General features: G+C 39.6%; 1 protein-coding gene across 1 annotated transcript in view; it reads right to left on the bottom strand.

Moving 5' to 3' along the window:
- Positions 1–1,170: 1,170 nt before the first annotated feature.
- The window catches only part of THEM4 (thioesterase superfamily member 4), a 38,357-nt gene continuing 20,609 nt past the window's right edge, over positions 1,171–18,918 (bottom strand). Inside the window, exons 3-6 of the mRNA XM_029227903.1 lie at positions 13,882–14,038; positions 13,182–13,292; positions 5,742–5,866; positions 1,171–2,213 (exon numbers count right to left, since the gene is read on the bottom strand). Coding sequence (XP_029083736.1) covers positions 2,173–2,213; positions 5,742–5,866; positions 13,182–13,292; positions 13,882–14,038 — 434 coding nt within the window. The 3' untranslated portion in view covers positions 1,171–2,172. The remainder of the gene's footprint in view (positions 2,214–5,741; positions 5,867–13,181; positions 13,293–13,881; positions 14,039–18,918) is intronic.

Raw genomic sequence — 18,918 nt, 5'->3', positions numbered from 1 at the left:
ATTAAACAATAACTCCCTATTCCTCCCTCTCCCCAGCCCCCTTTTAACCTCTATTCTATTTTCTGTCTCTATGAATTTGCCTACTCAAGAGACTTCACGCAAGTAGAATCATACAATATTTGTCCTCTTTTGTATGGCATATTTTGCTTAGCATGTTTTCAAGGTTCATCCATGTTGTAGCATGTGTCAGAATTTCCTTCCTTTTAATGGCTGAATAATATTCTATTTTATGAATTTTACTTACCCATTCATCTACTGATGGACATTTGGATTGCTTCTACCTTTTGGCCACTGTGAATAATACTGCAATGAACACTGGCATATAAGTACCTGTTTGAGTCCCTCTTTTCAATTCCTTTGGAATGGCTGGGTCATATGGTAATTTTATGTTTAGCTTTTCGAGGAGTTGCCAAACTGTCTTCCACAGTGGTCACACCATTTTATATTCCCACTAGCATTGTCTGAGGGTTATGCCAACACTTGTTATTTTCCACTTGGGTTGTTTCCACCTTTTGGTTATTATGAATAATGCTGCTATAAACTTTTGTGTACAAGTTTCTGTGTGGACATATGTTTTCATTTTTCTTGGACATATACCTAGGAGTAGAATTCCTGGGCCATATAGTAATTCTATGTTTAACCTTTTGAGGAACCACCAAACTGTCTTCCATAGAAGCTGCACCATTTTATGTTCTGACCAACAATGTAGGAGGGTTCCCATTTCTTCATATTCTCGTTGACACTTGTTATTTTCTATTAAAAAATTCTAGTCCTCTCAGTGAATATGAAGTGTGGTTTTGATATGCATTTCCTTGACGACAAATGATGGTGAACATCTTTTCATGTGCTTGTTGGCAATTTGTATACCTTCTTTGGAGAAATGTCTAATCAAGTCCTTTGCTCATTTTTAAATTGTGGGCTTTTTTTGGGTTGAGCTTTAAGAATTTTTAATATATTCTGGATACTAAACCCTTATCAGATATATTTTTTGCTAATATTTTCTCCCATTCTATAGGTTGCCTTTCTACTTTCTTGATAATGTCCTTTGATGCACAAAAGTTTAAAAATTTTATGAGGTCTTGTATGCTGCAACTTTGCTGAATTCGTTTATTAGCTTTAGTTTTTTTTGTAGATTCTTTGGGATTATCTACAGATAGACCCTGCCCCACCACCCACCCCCAGCCCAATTCATATGTTGAAATCCTAACGCCCAGTGTGATGGTATTAGTAGGTGGAGCTTTGGGGAAGTGCTTAAGGTGGAGCCCTCATGAATGGGATTAGTGTCCTTATCAAAAAGGATCCAGAGAGATCTCTAGCTCCTTCCACCAAATAAGGACACGGTGAGAAGGTACCAGATATGAACCAGTAAGTGGGCCCTCACCAGAAGGTGACATGTTGGCATCTTGATCCTGGACTTTCCATTTTAACTGTGAGCAATAAATTTCTGTTTTTTATAAGCTACCTGGTCTGTGGTATTTTGTTACAGAAGTCCAAATGGATTAAAACACTTAGGAAATGAATACAGGCTCCTTCCAGTGATGCTATTACCAATACTATGCTATTGGTAAGATACAATAACACAGCCTATGTTAAAATGGCACAGTAGTTTAATCCTTAGAATCCAAGACAACAGATGTGAGGTATCCGATCCTACAGGAACTAGTTGTGTTTCCTACTGTAGCCAAAAAGATTTGTTTAGATACAACAAAGCTGGTTTTGTAATTTATAATGCACACACACACAACACACACACACACACACATATTCGTGCACCCACATATTTATTCCTTCCTTTGGTTTTCTGGCATTTCCAGGTTTGTGGTAAAAGTTTCAATATGATTTTTTTCTCCAGAATGCAACGGATCAGACATCACACCTATGCAAACTTAAGGAGCCCATTAAAATTTTAGGAGAACCAGACACTTATCCTAAGGAGACAGAAAGAACTGCTGATACTCTCACAGGGAGTGTCTCTGTGTAAAAAAGTTTGGAAGGTGGAAATGGAGCTCCTGGAATTGTATTCAAAAGGCTTGTTTAGGAAGGTCCGTGTTAGCAGGCTTCACCCGATGGGGGATTCAACAGTGGGTGAGTAGAATAGGACTGAAGACAACTGCTTCTTCTGCAGGAGGGACAGCCTTACGCAGATTGGTGTGGAATTCACCAGAAGCTCTTTTATATCAAACTTTTTTCAGGATCCAGCTTTATAAATAAGCCTAAACAACAAAATAACAGAAGATGATTATAAGTCAACTGACTTCAATCTATCTGATGGGTCTTCTCTAAGTAGAAATACATATATACACACACAAAAGCACTTTGATTCATATTGGCACCTTCAGGATATCTGCCCACTCTCATTTTTCAGCCAAATTAAGAATCAACTTTTGGGGACTTCTCTGGTGGTCCAGTGGTTAAGAATCCGCCTTCCAATGCAGGGGATGCGGGTTTGATCCCTGGCTGGGGAACTAAGATCCCACATGCCGCAGGGCAACTAAGCCCACGTGCCGCAACTATTGAGCACGCAGGCCACAACTAGAGAGCCCACGTACAGCAACTACACGGCCCACATGCTCTGGAGCCTATGTGACACAACTAGAGAGAAGCCCCGCTCCACAATGAGGAGCCTGCGCAGCACAGTGGAGGATCCCGCAAGCTGCAATGAAGATCCTGTGTGCCCCAACCAAGACCCAACACAGCCAAAAACAAATAAAATAAAAATAATAGAGTTTAAAAAAAGGAAAGAACCTTAAGAAAATTTATTAAAAAAAAAAAAAAGAATCAACTTTTGATTCTCACAATACTGTATTAGCTCTCCTGGGTAACCAGGTCCTCTGCCACTTGGTCATTTCATGGTTCATTACCACTTCCATTAGAGATAGTCAAGGAAGTGAAAGGAAGTAAAATTAAAACTGAGCCATCTGTTACCTTTATGATACTGAAAGGTTTAGTGAGACAGAAAGTATAAGCCACAGCCTGGAATAGGATTTTTACATTGACTGTGGATTCAAATTATTCATGATCTTCCTCCTGCTTCTTTTATCTATCATTCCAGCAAACAGCTGACACTTAAGGGAAAAATGAATTTCTTAAACAAGATACAAGAAGCATTAACCATAAAGGAAAAAATTTAATAAATGTGACTATATTTACATTAAAAACTTCTGTTCATAAAAAAGATAACTTAAAGCAAATAAAAGACAACTTATATACTAGAAGGAGATATGTGCAACTTATATAGCCAACAAAAAGATTCGTTTTATAAAAAATAGATAAAGAATTCCTATAAATCAGTAAAAAAAAAAAAGAGGAAAAAAACCAATAAAAGAGGCTGAGAAAACAGGAATTTCACAGAATAGGAAACAAATATGGTCAATAAATATATGAAGAGATGCTCAGCTCCATAGGTAATCAGGGAAATGCAACTTTAGATCAAACTGAAATACCATTTTATAACCATTTGATTGGCAAAAATCAAGAAATTTGACTTTACCAATTGCTAGAAAAGATAGGGATCAACAGAATGTCATATATTGCTGGTGGGAATGTAATTTGGTACAGCTTTAGAAAACAATCTGGCATTTCCCTGTAAGGCTGAACACTCTTATACCCTCCAACCCAGAAATTCCACTCCTAAGTATATGCCAAGCTCTTGCCCATATACACCAGCAGGATACATGACTAAGAATGTTAATAGTAGCGCCATTCATAACAGTCAGAGGCCCACCATTAGAGGAAGAGATAAATCCATTGTGGTATAGTCACACAATGGAATATTATACTGCAGTAAATGAGCAAACTTCATAGCCAACCACATGGGTGAACTTCAGTAACATGAAGCTGGGTAGAAAAAAAAATCAAGTCCCAGAAAAGCACATATAGCACAATCTCTTTTCTACAAAGTTCAAAAACAAACAACTAAACAATATATTACTTAGGCACAAATATATTCTTTTTTTAAAATAAATATATTCTTAATCAAACTTAAAAAAAAACCCAATAAGGTAAAAGGAATGAAAATCACAAAATTCTAGATCAGAGTTACCTCTGAAGGAAAAATAGGAGGATGAGGTAGGGAAAAGTAATTAGGTAGGGATATAATATTATTAAGATTCTGGTTCTTGTTTGATTGTAGGTTTCAGGATGTTTATTATTAAATTAGAAAAATAAATACATTAGTGAATGAGTAAGTAAAAGATGACCATTCACGTACCAATAATGGCTCTGTATCCTAAATCAAGGATTCTGAGTAACCCAAACATGTGCATCTGAGGTCCATTAAAATAAAAAATAAAAACAACAAAAAGGGACTTCCCTGGTGGTCCAGTGGTTAAGACTCCATGCTCCCAAAGCAGGGGGCTGGGTTCGATCCCTGTTCAGGGAACTAGATCCCGCGTGCTACAACTAAGACCTGGAGCAACCAGATTAAATAAATAAATTAATTAATTAAAAACATAAATAAATAAAACAAAACAAAAAGCATTGGATATCTAAATTAACTTGTCTAAGTCTGAAGCTACTGAAGGTGAGGTTTCCAGGACCCCTCACTTGCAAAGGCCCTGTGACAGCTGACGATATACAAAGTTACTCATTACAACAGTATTTGCAAGAGCAAGACTGAGAAAATATCCATGTCTAGTATCTCAAACTCCAATCCAACACAACAGTGCTCATTCTTGTTAACTCTTTTTCCATATCTGGAACTCCTCTGATGTGAGAAACCTAGCTCCCGTCACGGCTGCCAGCCTGTGCAGACGCCACCCTCTCTCCCTGTGGGCTCTGACACCCACGCTGCTCCCCATAGGGACTCCTTCCTTCCCATAGTTGGGCTCTGACATCCTGTGCTGGGCCACTCCCCTGCGCAGGCACCCTCCACTCCACTCAGGCTCCCAGACAGCGATGGGCTGCTGTAGCCACCCCTCCCTGTGGCTTCCCCCTTATCCCCCAGCCTACCATGCCTGACTCTACCTAATAGCTTTAGAAATATTTAGGAAGGAAGGAAGGGGTGAAATGGAAGGAAGAAGAAAAAGGCAAGAGAATGGGAAGAACCTCTCTACTTTTTCTACACTGATGATAACATAAACACATTCACTGTCCTGTAGCTTGTGTTTTTCATTCAATATATAGTAATGATATATAGCTCCATATCATACAAAAATGAGTTTCCTTATCCTTATTTATGGCACCACAATATTCCACAATATTTTTTATGGTACACACAATATAGTTTATGGATGAACTGTAGTCTCTTTACCTAGTCTCCTATTGATAGATATTTATATTTTGCCAATCTTTTGCTAGTCCAAATAACGTTGCATGAGTAGCACAACTACTGGAACCCTAGAGCAACCTTACACATTGTAATGTTGCACACATATTAGTATAACTATGGGATAAAATCCTGAAAATGGGTCAAAAGGTACATGACTATAATTTTGAGAGATATACCAGCTCTCTACCAGCAACCTTACACATTGTAATGTTGCACACATGTTAGTATACCTATGGGATAAAATCCTGAAAATGGGTCAAAAGGTACATGACTATAATTTTGAGAGATATACCAGCTCTCTACCAGCAATGAGTAAGAATACCTTTAACTTGTTCTTTGCATGCAGGGAATTAAGAATTTCTTGGCATGTATGGGTTATAAAACCAAACCAAAACAAAACGAAAACCCCCCAAAACAAAAAAACCCAAAATAAATTAAACCAAACCTAAAATAGAAAGTGGCAGCTTCTTACCTGTTGCCTCTGAGTACAGGATCTTCTCATCAGCACTTCGAACATTACAGGAAAGAAACAATTTCCTCCCCTCAATTTTATCAAGTTGGCTATTTATCACAACAACAGAACAGAGGGGGATAGGTCTGCAGGAAAAAAAAAATGAAAAAATCCAGCTTTTATCAGATTTATGTGGCATTGAGGGATGATCAAGTGCATGACAGGGGTGGAAGTTTATGATACCTGGTATCAGTGGGTGCTGTTTTAGATAAAATGCTGACACCACCAGTTGCTCACACCCCCTTCCTCCCAAGCACCATTGCTCTCAGGTGGCTCCTGGGCACCCAGTCCAGAGACTGCTGTTGTGGGTTAGGTTCAAAGAAATCACCAGATGATTCCAGCTCTGCGATGGCAGAGGCTGTCCCATCTGAAGGGAGCTGAAATCCTTTAAAGAAATGAAAATAGGACCATGGGATGGTCCCAGTCAGCTTCTCTCATTTTCTCTGTCAGTCTCTGTCAATTTCTCACCCAATCCCCTTTAGAGTAACTGTCACTAGAAAGACACTGAATAACAAACTCCTGGTAACAGCTTAATGTGCTAATTCAGTGCTGTCCAACAGAACTTTGCGATGACAGAAATGCTCCACAGCTGAGCTGTCCAATATGGTAGCCACAGATGGCTACTGAGCACTCAAAATGTGGTTATTGTGAATGAGAAACTGAATCTTTACATTTATTTAATTTCTATTAATTCAAATTTAAATTTATATAGCTATATGTATCTAGTGGTTACAATCACCTCTGGGAATCTTAGAGATATAGTACTATAATGAAAAAGGTATCTCTTTAAAGGTATAATTTTAGTTGGTAGAAACATAATGTAGAGTAGGGAGGTGTGTTTTATGTTCCTATAGTACCATCATGTGGGTGAAGGAACTACTCCATGTGGAAAGGAAATTAACACTCTGATTATCCCTCTGTCCAGTTTTTGCTCCCAGTAGATTTTCCTGAACTTCTCGATGGAACAACTGAGCTTTGCCAATCCAGGATTTACTAAGACCCGGGGGACATTAGGTGTTCTTGCCTGCTCAGCATCTCCCTTTCCTACTAACGTTGCATCTTTCATTTATCCATCTGTCCTACCCCTCACCACACTCTCTCATTCACACACCTACCTTCCCCTTTCTTTGGGGAATCACCTCAATTTTCAGCCCATGTAGGTTAACTAGAGTTGACAGCTGATTCTTACCCCCCTGCCCCCTGCCCCCCCCCCCGCCCCCCCAGTGACTGGTTGTGCAGGTGGGCATGGGTTGAAACTGTCAGTCCTGGAGCTTGTGCTGCAGCCCTTGGGGCTGGGTTCTTTTTCTGCTGGAGTTGCTAGGCTTGCAAGATACAAGCCTGCCTGGTAGCTGTGGCACTACATTGGGAAAGGCTACCCGAGGATGAAGAAGACCTAAAGGAACAGTGTGGCTGAGACACAGGCACAGATTCCTAATGGCATCATTGAATACCTGCACCCAGCCATAACTGTCTTCTCAACCATGTAAGCCAATATGTTCCTTTTTTCCTTAAGCTATTGTGAATTAAGAGATCTATCTCTGGGACTTCCCTGGTGGCCCAGTGGTTAAGAATCTGCCTTCCAACGCAGGGGACACAGGTTTGATCCCTGGCTGGGGAACTAAGATCCCACATGCTGCGGGGCAACTAAGTCTGCGTGCCACAACTACTGAGCCCGCGCGCCTCAACTAGAGAGCCCGCGTGCTGCAACGAAAGATCCCACATGCCGCAACAAAGATCCCACGTGCTGCAACTAAGACCTGATGCAGCCAAAAATAAAATAAATAAATAAATAAAATAAATATTAAAGGGCTCCCCTGGTGGCGCAGTGGTTGAGAGTCCGCCTGCCGATGCAGGGGACGTGGGTTCGTGCCCAGGTCCGGGAAGATCCCAGATGCTGTGGAGCGGCTGGGCCCGTGAGCCATGGCCGCTGAGCCTGTGCGTCCGGAGCCTGTGCTCCGCAACGGGAGAGGCCACAACAGTGAGAGGCCTGCGTACCGCAAAAAATAAATAAATAAATAAATAAAAATAAATAAATATTAAAAACATTACCACCACCACCGATACATTAAAAAAAAAAAGATCTATCCCTTACAATGAAAAATTCCTTGAATAATAAGAGAAAGGAAAAATACAAAATAATATAATAACTGTTTATAGAGTATAATTTTCTAAAGTTCACATGAATCTCAAGGGACCCTGAATAGCCAAAGCAATCCTGAAAAAGAAGAAAAAAGTTGGAAGTCCCACACATCTTGATTTCAAAACATATTACAAAACTACAATAATCAAGACAGTGTGGTACTGGCATAAAGACAGACATATAGATTAATGGAATAGAACAGACAGCGTAGAAATAAACCCTCTCATATATGGTCAAATGAATTTCTACAAGTGACCAATACCACTCAATGGGGAAAGGACAGTCTCTTCAAAAGTGGTGCTGGGAAAACTGGATATCCACATGTAGAAGAATGATGTTGGACCCTTACCTTAAACCATATACAAAAAATAATGTGAAATGGACTGAAGACCTCCATTGGGGAAAAGCTTCATGACACTGGGTTTGGCAATGATTTCTTGGATATGACACCAAAGGTACAGACAACAAAGTAAAAAAAATAGACAAATGGGACTACATCAAACTTAAAAACTTCTGTGCATCAAAGGACACAATCAACAGAGTAAAACAGCAACCTAAAAAATCGGTTGCAAATCGTATATCTGATAAGAGGTTAATATCCAGAATATATAAAGAACTCCTACAATTCAACAACAAAAAAACTCACAAGAACCTGATTTAAAAAATGCTTCTTCAAGCGAAGGACCTGAATAGACATTTCTCCAAAGATGATATACAAATGGCCAACAAGCATATGAAAAGATGCTCAATGTCACTAATCATTCAAAAAATGCAAATCAAAGCACAGTGAGCTATCACCTCACATCTATTACGTTGGCTACTATTAAAAAACAAAACAAAACCCAAATAACAAGTCGTGGTGAAGATGTGGAGAAACTGGAACCCTTATGCATTGCTGGTGGGACTGTAAAGTGGTGCAGCAGCTATGGAAAACAGTATAGTAGTTCCTCAAAAAATTAAAAGTAGAATTACCATGTAATCTAGCAATCCCACTCTGGGTATACATCCAAAAGAACTGAAAGCAAGACCTCACAGAGATATCTGCACACCCATGTTCATTATAGCATTATTCACAGTAGCCAAGAGGTGGTAGCAACCCAAATATCCATCAACAGATGAAAGAATAAACAAAATGTGGTACATACATACAATGGAATATTATTCAGCCTTACAAAGGAAGGATATCCTGTTATATGCTACAACATGGATGAATCTTGAAGACATTATGCTAAGTGAAATAAGCCAGTCATAAAAAGACAAATACTGTATGATTCCACTTATATGATGTAACAACAGTAGTCAGATTCACAGAAACAGAAAGTAGAATTATGGTTGTCAGGGGCTGAGGGAAGGGGGATATGGGAAATTATTGTTTAATGGGTATAGAGTTGCAGTTTTGCAAGATGAAAAAGTTCTGGAGATCTGTTTCACAACAGTGTAAATATACTTAATACTACTGAACTGTACATTTAAAAAAGGTTAGGACACTAAATTTTATGTTATGCCTTTTTTTTTAATTATAGCTAGAAATTTAAAAAATATTTTAAAAATATAAGGCATGAAAGATGTTAAATCTAAAGTATCAGAGTGAACTCATGACCTTATTAAACATTAATAACTTTCCAGCTCTGACACTGTAATAGCCTAGCAGCAAGGTCATCCTGCCCACCATGAGAATACATGTGGAACAATCTAATATTTTTCTGGTCTTTAGCACTATTCTCCATTAAAAGGAATCAGGGATCTTTGTAGACTAGCTATTCTATGTCTTGGCACAGATGAACCTTACTGTTGTTAGAAGTAAAAGTAATGATAATAACAACAATGTTAATGATAAAAATAACAAGCAGCTAACACTTACTGAGTACTTGTTATGGGGCCAGATTCTGTCCTAGATGCTTTGCATGGGTTAATTCATTTATTGCTCACAATGACCCTATGAGGAAGGTATTATTATCCTCTTTTTAAAGATGAGGACATTGAAGCACAGAGAGGTTAAGTAACTTGTTGAAGGTCACACAGCTAATAAGTGGCAAAATGGGCATTTGAGCCTGTTCCAATGTCTGTCCTCTTAACTAGTGATTATACTGTCTCTCAGGAGACAAGAGTACTTAAAAGCTAGCACAAGGAGTCAGTCTAAAGAGACTTCTATTGGCCAAATGTAACATAAGCATAGAAAAGAGGGTGATAATTGTAGTTAACTACATTATGGAAAGTTCCTAATGATTCTCAAAAAAAGGAAAAGCTAGCTCAAGGAGTATAAAACCATAGCTATAATTCAAGGACAATTATGATAGGATAAGTTTAATTTTTTAAGCAGTTTACACATAGAGAAGAGTATTGACAAGTAAGTGTTTCTTCTATGAAGTATGTATCTGTCTTATATGTATTTTACTCTGTAGAAGTAGGAAATAGTAGACACAGAGTAAGGGGTGTGTACAGGTAAGGTTTGGGGAGGCTGTATTCAAAGAATTATGCTTACACACACCATGGCATAAGCAAACCAATAGTTTTCTTAGCTGTAAAGTGTGGGTAGAGGTATGTAGAGGATACCTATGCTCATCAAGGAGTCTTTCACGTGTTTGTCAAAAAGGCTTGAGAGTCTGCATGAACAAGGCAAAGACTTGTACAGCCCTTAGCATCTGCATCAGGACTGTTACCTCTTATGTTCCCCCAAAGTGTGTGAGGTGCAGGTGAGCTGACAGGTGAAAAGAATATTTATGCACATTCAGTGGATTTACATCCATGGATGTATGCCATTTGGGTGTTCAAAGTCCTGCATAATCTCCATAAGAACCCCCAATAATCCCCTCCTCCACACCAATAGGCAGAGAACTGTGAGGAAGCCAAACAATTCTGGAAAATGCAAGAATTATTCCCTTAACAAAATGCAAGAATTATTCCCCTAACAGAAAGGACTGATTACAGAAAAGAACCAGCTAGAAAGAAGGTGAATGTCTTGCCCAGTTGAAGATCCCTGAAAGAAAACTACATAGACACTTGTCCTATCTCCTGAGAGATGTTACCTCTGCCAATTAAATGAGATGCATTTAATTGTAGGTAATCAGTAAACCAAGGCAGAATAAATATGACTAAGACAAGTAGATTTAGATTCTAAATAAGGGGAAGTACTAGGTTGTAAGGACAGGTGTAGATTTGGAAAGTCCCCCGACACAGCAAGGAATCCTCAACTCCAAGAGGAGCTCAGCCTCATGAATGCAGGCTCATGTTCCAATCATCTTCAAAGGCAAAATCCCGTCACATCAAGAATCACCAGGTTGACGGATTAGAACCTACAAATTTCGCTGATATGAGTTGGTTTCTTTACAGTCTGACACAATTGCCATAAGCCTGGGGAGTTTATAAGGATGAGTTATTCTAACCTCAGGAAAATATAGGTATTGACAGCCAGAAGAAATTAATCAAACCCAGAATGAAAAACATTTAATAGGCTAAGTGTAGCTGAAATAATAAGTTTTGTAATCACTGAGATAATTTTGCTTAGAAAAAACTACCATACTAGGCTTGTTATTTTCTTTACTGAATTAGTTAAATCTGATTATGTTTTTAATTAATGCTTTAGTATTTAAAATAATTTATGTTGTATTATTTATAAGCATGGATTTATTAATACGTCTGTGGTTGTGTTAGTTGCTGACAATGAATTTATTTGAGGTGATAGTGATAGCAGTTAAGGGACCACTTTCCCAATCTCCCTTAATGCTAATGAGATTAAATGGGTGTGCTGTGTAGTACTTCCAGGAAGTCTCTTTGAAAGAGAGAAGACAGCTCTTCCCCACCTTCCTCAATCCTGCTGTGTAGGACATGTGATGATGGCTCTTGCTGCCACTCTGGACTGTAAAAAGATGAGCTACAAAGAGCCTGCATCTCTGGGAACCAGGGAGCTGCCATACTAGATTTCTTTCACATGATAAATTTCTATCTTAAGTCATTTTTATTTTGAAGTTACTAATATTGGCAGTTGGGGAGGAGGAAGTTAAAGCAGCTGGCCTCCAATTTATTCACTCTGTGTGTGTGTGTGTGTGTGTGTGTGTGTGTGTGTGTGTGTGTGTGTGTGGTGGGGAGCAAAGAGAAACACTCCTGGGAAAAAAAAGGAGGCAAATGACCCTGTCTAATTTTTTCTCACTGGGCCTGCAGGTAAATAGACCAGGAGTTGGCAAACTATGTTTCACTGGCCAGCTGCCTGTTTTGTAAATAAAATTTTACTGGAACACAGCTATACCCATTTATTTATATATTGTCTGTGGCTGCTTTTGTGCTACAGTGGCGAGTTGACTAGTTGTGCCAGAAACTGTATGGCCTGCAAAGCATAAAACATTTATAGAAAAAGCTGTGATGACCCCTGAAATAAACTAATGATATTTGCTAGGGGGAAGAGTCCTTTTCTATAGAATGCCCTGAGTAGGATATGCCTGGCTAAGTATTACTTAAAATATTCAATAAGTAAACCCATAATCTATGAAGCATGGCTCCCTGATGACTGCCACATAAGCCATACAACTCTCTGGGGTATAAAATGGAGATGTTCCTACATGCTTCCTACTGTGTGAAATAATAACCCACAGAACCTCATCTGGAGATCTCTATTGAACTCTGTTCTTAAACTCTGTTCTGCCCTATTGCTCTCTTTCTCTGTGCCTATGCCAGTATCCATACTATATGACTTAGAGATATAGCTGCATAATTGAAGAATTAAATAAGCTCATGCTGAGCTTTGTTTTTGACGGATACCAAACTTTTCTTGCTGCCCTTTTACTTCTTTGTGCGAAGTTATGTAAAACTTACGTTTTGTTATGTAGTGGATGTTGGTGCTTCACTCAGATCCCCTTCAATCCTTTTTTTCACCTTTGTTTTTTGGGTATTTTTCTTAGAGCCTGCTTTGCTCAAACACAGTGAGCAAGAAGTACCTGGGAATTTATAGTCCCCAGGATAGCCCTTATCCTATGAAGAACGTGTGAGAGAATATGAGGACTCCAGCTCCCTTGCCTGAGGTAGGGAAAATACTGAGGCACACATTTCACTCCAGAGTTCCTTACATGAACAGGCTGAAGCTACCCTTTGCAGGACTGAGCGCCTAACCTTGGGTGGCTTCTTCCCCTTCCCTGTCCTTCTTCTCCTACACCCTAGATAGTTTTCTCTGGGAGTACTTCCTTTCTTGCATAGAAATCCTTTGCTCAGGGTCTGCTGCTGGGGAACCTGACTTATGACATCTAGGAAGCAAAGAATACCCATGACTTTACCTTTTAAAATTGATGTTGAGATTGGCAGTCATGACAATTCCCCCAGGTATAGCTGCACACATACCAACAGTAGCATCAATCATTGTTGCAATGGCACCTCCATGAAGGAATCTAGTTACAAGAGGAAAAGAGAAATGTGTTCACAAGTTCTGAAAACAGCCCCTTAAGAGAGAAAAATTATCCAAGCCTCCCATATAATCTACTTCTGAAAGTTCCACTTAATTCATGTTCAATGTACTGAATGTCAAATTATATCCATGTTCTCACCTTCATTTTGTTCATAGCATAACACTGTAGTATTTGTAACAAAGCCAGAACCTAATGATAACCAGGTCACAAGCAAGCAAAAAGCTAAAATCCAATTTAGAAAATTTATATTATGTTTTTATTAAACTAACTATACACATCATTGTTTAAAAATTTAGGAAATGAAGATAAACAGAAGAAAAAGAAATTTAAAATTATAAGGCTATCTAGTGACAAACCAATATTAACATGTTAATGATACTCTCTAAAATTATACTCTTTTGCCCTATGTCCTATACTTCTGTCATTTAATAATTTACAGTAAACATCTATCCGTGTCAATAAATATAAATCTACATTACCATTTTAATGTCTTCATTGTAGTCCATGGATACAGGGCGATACTATAAGATAACAACCTCTTAGATCCACATTTCTAGGCTATCATTCTTACCCAGGTACCCCTTGTAGATAAGGACCTCCTTGAAACAAGCAAACTGTCCTTTTCTCATCATCATTATAGAATATCACATATTCAAAGCCCAGGCCATCCTCATAGCCTCTGGTGAAGAGCTGGGCCTGTGACAGTTGTTCTTTCACAAGCTTTGAGTCTGTAAGCAAATGAAGTGGATGGGCACATGAGAAACAGGTATGAGAAAAATACCATGACAGAGACAAATATCTGTACCCTGCAAGAATCACAGGTCAATGGATGATTGATTAAAATGCCAACCAGGTGCAAAACTGAAGGGGCTGGGAGGGTCCCAGAGAAACAGAATACAGGATCTTTGCTCCAGTGGAATTAGTGTAACTGGGAACATAGTAAAAATAAATGAAATCAAAACAAAGTACTAACACATGGCAGTCATGAAATATAGTACATAAATACAAAGGGTATATGGAATAAAATAGTAAGGTATAGACAGAAATCCTTCTTAGAATAAGTGTGACTTAGATGAGATTTAAAGGAAGTGAGTAATGTAACAGTAGAGAGGTTTTCCTTGCAGACATGAGTTTAGCCGGAGCAGAAGATAGTTATCATACTGAATCAGAAACAGAGGCAGGTCAGCCCAGTATTCAAAGTGATTATGACTCCTGAGTCTCCAACTCAGGGTTAGAACCATTAGGGCTCATGAAATCAAATTAGTGGGTTGTAGGCAGACTTTAAAAAGAAAATGAATGCTTCACATGTATCCTGGATAAGTACTAGTGTGCTCATTTAGATATGTTTTTTTCAATTATACAACTGTGCACAAGTTGTGTGTTCTGGGTTGTGAGTCAAAATGTAGGTAACTTCAAAATAAAGCCTGAAAGCTGCTGCTGAGGGAAGGGCATGTTTGTCCTTTAATACCCATTTTAAGATTTAATTCCCCAAACTCTTAGCTTTCTTTCACAGCTCATCATGATTTGCCATGTATAACGGTGATTCTTTTATTGATACCAAATTTACATTTACAAACTTGGAAAAGGATATGAGATGAGAAGATCTGGGAGAAGTGGGGAGGACAAGGGAGGATATTATTTAGGCCTTGAGCATCTGGGGGCAGGCACACTGTCTCTTGGACTTTGTGTGCTCAACAACTGGCAGATAGGCACATACTATATGCGCTCTAGCAGTGGTTGAGAAACTGAATGATTTGGAGGGCCAGACAAAGAAACTTAAAATTGAGAATCAGTCTTGTGGTACAGTAGAAAAGAACCTTGTTTTGGAAGTTGGGAAATTTTTCATGACTTAGCTTTGGCCTAGAATTTGCTCCCTTCTCCATACTTTATCCATACAGTGAGGAGATAAACCTAAATGACCTATAAGATCTGTTCCAACTCTAACACTCTGGGACTTCAGGATAAGATAGGCATCAAACCCTCCTAATTTTTTAGCTAGGAGTTCAAAATTTCTGGTTTAGATTACTAAACCTTGAGGTTACCTCATAAAAATGGGAAAAATAAAGATGGTGGGGAAGTCTGTTAGAAATGCAGAATATTGGGCTCTACCCCTGACCTACTGAAGCTGAACCTACATTTTAACAAGATTACCAGGTGCTTCATATTCATGTTACATCTGAGAGGAACTGATCTTTTAAGACATGGGATAACACTGAAGGTAGCAGAGGAGTAACATGATCAGATCTGAATTTTGAATCACTCTGCTAGCTGGATGAAAGGAGAGGGATAAGAAAGATGAGTGAGAAGATCACTGAAACACTATAAAATCACAATCACCCAACTTTTCTGCTTGGTGGGGTGATTTTCTCCAGCTATGTTCAGCTACGTGAGGGCCTGTGCAAATAAGAGATGGCAGATGTTTAGATTCATCCAGGGCCGGGGTTTTCCTAGATAAGTATGCTACAGAAGCTCAGATAAAAGAGGGCTATGGGGACAATGAGAAAGTAGAGGACTCAATGAACTGAAGGTATTAATGAGGCCAAGGAATTTTTTCTGTGGGGGCTTTGAACAAGTAAGCTGGAAGGAAAAAGGTTATGGTCAGAAAAAGGATGTCTAAATGTGTGGATTTGGAGGTTGTGCACTTTCTGAAGATGATAAGGCTCAAGATGTCCTCAGGAGTGCATTGCTGGGGCTGTGCAAAAGAAAGGTCATAGGTGATGAGAAGGTAAATAAACTGAGGAGCCATGGCGTGGATGGTGGGTTGCTGAGTTGGGTAGAGAGGAAAAGAGTTAACCAGGTGCTGAAAAACTCAACATATAGGGAAAGTTGGTAGATGACAGCTACAAGAAGGGAAAATTGAGGGTGATAAAGTCGGAAAAAGTGAGATGGTATAAACCTCAAAAGGAATGGGTGTTTTCTAAGAAGGAGGGGAAATAATAATTTGAAAGCAAGTATGGGTAGCAAGGAGGACCTCAAACTCCTCCCTCTTCTGAGAGGGTCAAGTTTCCGATAAGAGACAATAGGTTGGATGAAGGGATAAGCAGAAACATGTGGGAGCTGAACCCTGGAAACTACTGACATTTAAGGAGTGGGTAGAAGGAGAAAGGGAAAATTGGTCAGAGGTTTGTGAAAGCCAAGAGACAAAAAACATTTCAAGGAGAATGAGATTAACAGTTAGGTCCAGCACAGTAAGGGCTAAAAAATGCTCACAAAATACGGCAATTAGGTCGCTAGTGGCTTAAGTGAAGAAATTTCAGTAGAGCTATTAGAGTAGAAGCCAGATTGCACTGGGTTAAGGACATTCAATTAATTTTGTGATATGATAAATAGTTAGAATGGAATTAGTAACACAAATTGCTAATTTTCCCCTTCATTTGTAAAACAGTTAATTCTTATTTCTCTCTATATTGGTGGTTCTATAAAGAAACTTATGAACTCTACAATTTTTCTTGGTTAAGGTAGTTTTATTTTTGTTTCATTCATTTCTTTGGCTCTGTTGGGTCTTCATTGCTGCATGGGCTTTCTCTAGTTGCGGTGAGCAGGGGCTACTCTTTGTTGAGGTGTGTGGATTTCTCATTTCGGTGGCTGCTCTTGTTGCAGAGCATGGGCTCTAGGTGCGTGGGCTTCAGTAGTTGCAGCACATAGGCTCAGTAGTTGTGGTGCTTGGGCTCAGTAGTTGTGGTTTGAGGGCCCTAGAGCATGTGAGCGTCAGTAGTTGTGGCGCAAGGGCCTAGTTGCTCTGTGGCATGTGGGATCTTCCTGGACCAGGGACTGAACCCGTCCCCTGCACCAGCAGGCGGATTCCCAACCACTGCATCACCAGGGAAGCCCCTGTTTCATTAATTTCTTCAGAAAATATTGAAGTATTCAGCAAATACCATGAGGAAACTGAGACAAAAAAAGGTAAAGTAACTTGCTCGGGATCACACAGCTTCAAGTTGTAGAACCAGAATTTGAACCCACTCACTATATTTCAACCATGAAATTAGTTGTCAGATTTTGGATGGCCTCTAAAGCTGTGTGACTGAATGAGATTACCAACAGAGTTTAGTGAAGCAAGGAGTACTAAGGATTGAGACATGGGGCACCCTAACATTGTTTGAGGACAAGGAGGAACTGGCAAAAGAAACTAAAAAGGACGAACCAGTGAAGTAGAAGACTGTGGTGTCCTGGAAGCCAAGTTCAAGGAGAAAGGAGTTATCAGCTGTGCCAACAGCTGAGCAAGGTCATTGGTTAGCAACATGAAGGTCACCGGTGACAGTAGTTCTGATGGAGTGGTGGGAGTGAGAGTCTGCTTGGAGAGGTTTAAGAGAGACCAGGAAGAGAGAAACCCAGTTGTGGCATGTCTGTACACTGATGAGAAAGATCTAGCAGAGAGGGATATCCTTAAGTAGGCCAAAGGGATAGACTACAGTGCACCAATAGAAGGCTTGGCCTCTCATAAGAGTATGGTCAGTTCATTCATAACAGGAAAAAGCAGAACATCAGGCACAGACGCAGGGAAGAGGGTGAATGAGGTAGGGGTTGCTTGGAAATTCTCTTCTGATTGCTTTTATTTTCCATGAAATAGGAGGCAAGATCAGCTGAGAGTGAGGCTTGAGAAAAAGAAGGTAGGCAATAGTCATCTAGGAGAGCAGGAGAGTGAGTAGACGAGGGAAAAATGAAATATGATTGTCAGGCAATGTTAAGGGCCTACTTGAGGTCATTAAAAAAAAAAAACATTGGGCTTCCCTGGTGGCACAGTGGTTGAGAATCCGCCTGCCAATGCAGGGAACACGGGTTCGATCCCTGGTCCGGGAAGATCCCACATGTTGCGGAGCAACTAAACTCGTGTGCCACAACTACTGAGCCTGTGCTCTAGAACCCGTGAGCCACAACTACTGAGCCCATGTGCTGCAACTACTGAAGCCTGCCCTCCTAGAGCCCATGCTCCACAATGAGAGAAGCCACTGCAATGAGAAGCCCGTGCACTGCAACGAAGAGTAGCCCCTGCTCGCCGCAACTAGAGAAAGCCCGCATGCAGCAACAAGGACCCAACACAGCCAAAAATAAATAAATAAGTAAATAAAATTAACAAAACAAAACAAAACAAGAAAACATCATGGGAGTTCCCTGGCGGTCCAGTGGTTAGGGCTCTGTGCTCCCAATGCAGGGGGCACGCGTTCCATCCCTGGTCACGGAACTAAGATCCCGCAAGCTGTGTGGTGTGGCCAAAAGAAAAAAAACAAAGAAAAAACTCTCCAAACATCACAATCCCCAAACACCTACTAAAGGTATGTTTAGATGATTAAAAGACAATCAGTAAAATAAGAAATATCTGTATAAGCTTCATGCAGTCAGGAACCCTATCTATGTACTCAGGCTTGTTTCAGGAATACAACACTTTGCACAGCACAGATACTCAACAGATAGTTGTTGAATGAATATATAAGGGACGTTGTGAATAAGAAAGCAAAAAGGTCTTTACAGGCTGACTCTAAAAATGAAGAATGTATATATATTAGGTATATATATAAAGTTCTTCAGTTAGGCTCAGTAAGTCAGCCACATAGGTGCAGAAGAGGGGAGACAATTCAAATGAAAGACACAGGGTGTTAGCTGACTGTCA

Source organism: Monodon monoceros, unplaced genomic scaffold (assembly GCF_005190385.1).
Source record: "Monodon monoceros isolate NGI ecotype Baffin Bay Population unplaced genomic scaffold, NGI_Narwhal_1 Super_Scaffold_18, whole genome shotgun sequence".
NCBI classification, from domain to species: Eukaryota; Metazoa; Chordata; class Mammalia; order Artiodactyla; family Monodontidae; genus Monodon; species Monodon monoceros.
Note: the sequence above shows the minus strand (reverse complement) of the source record. Positions and strands in the feature narration are given on the sequence as shown.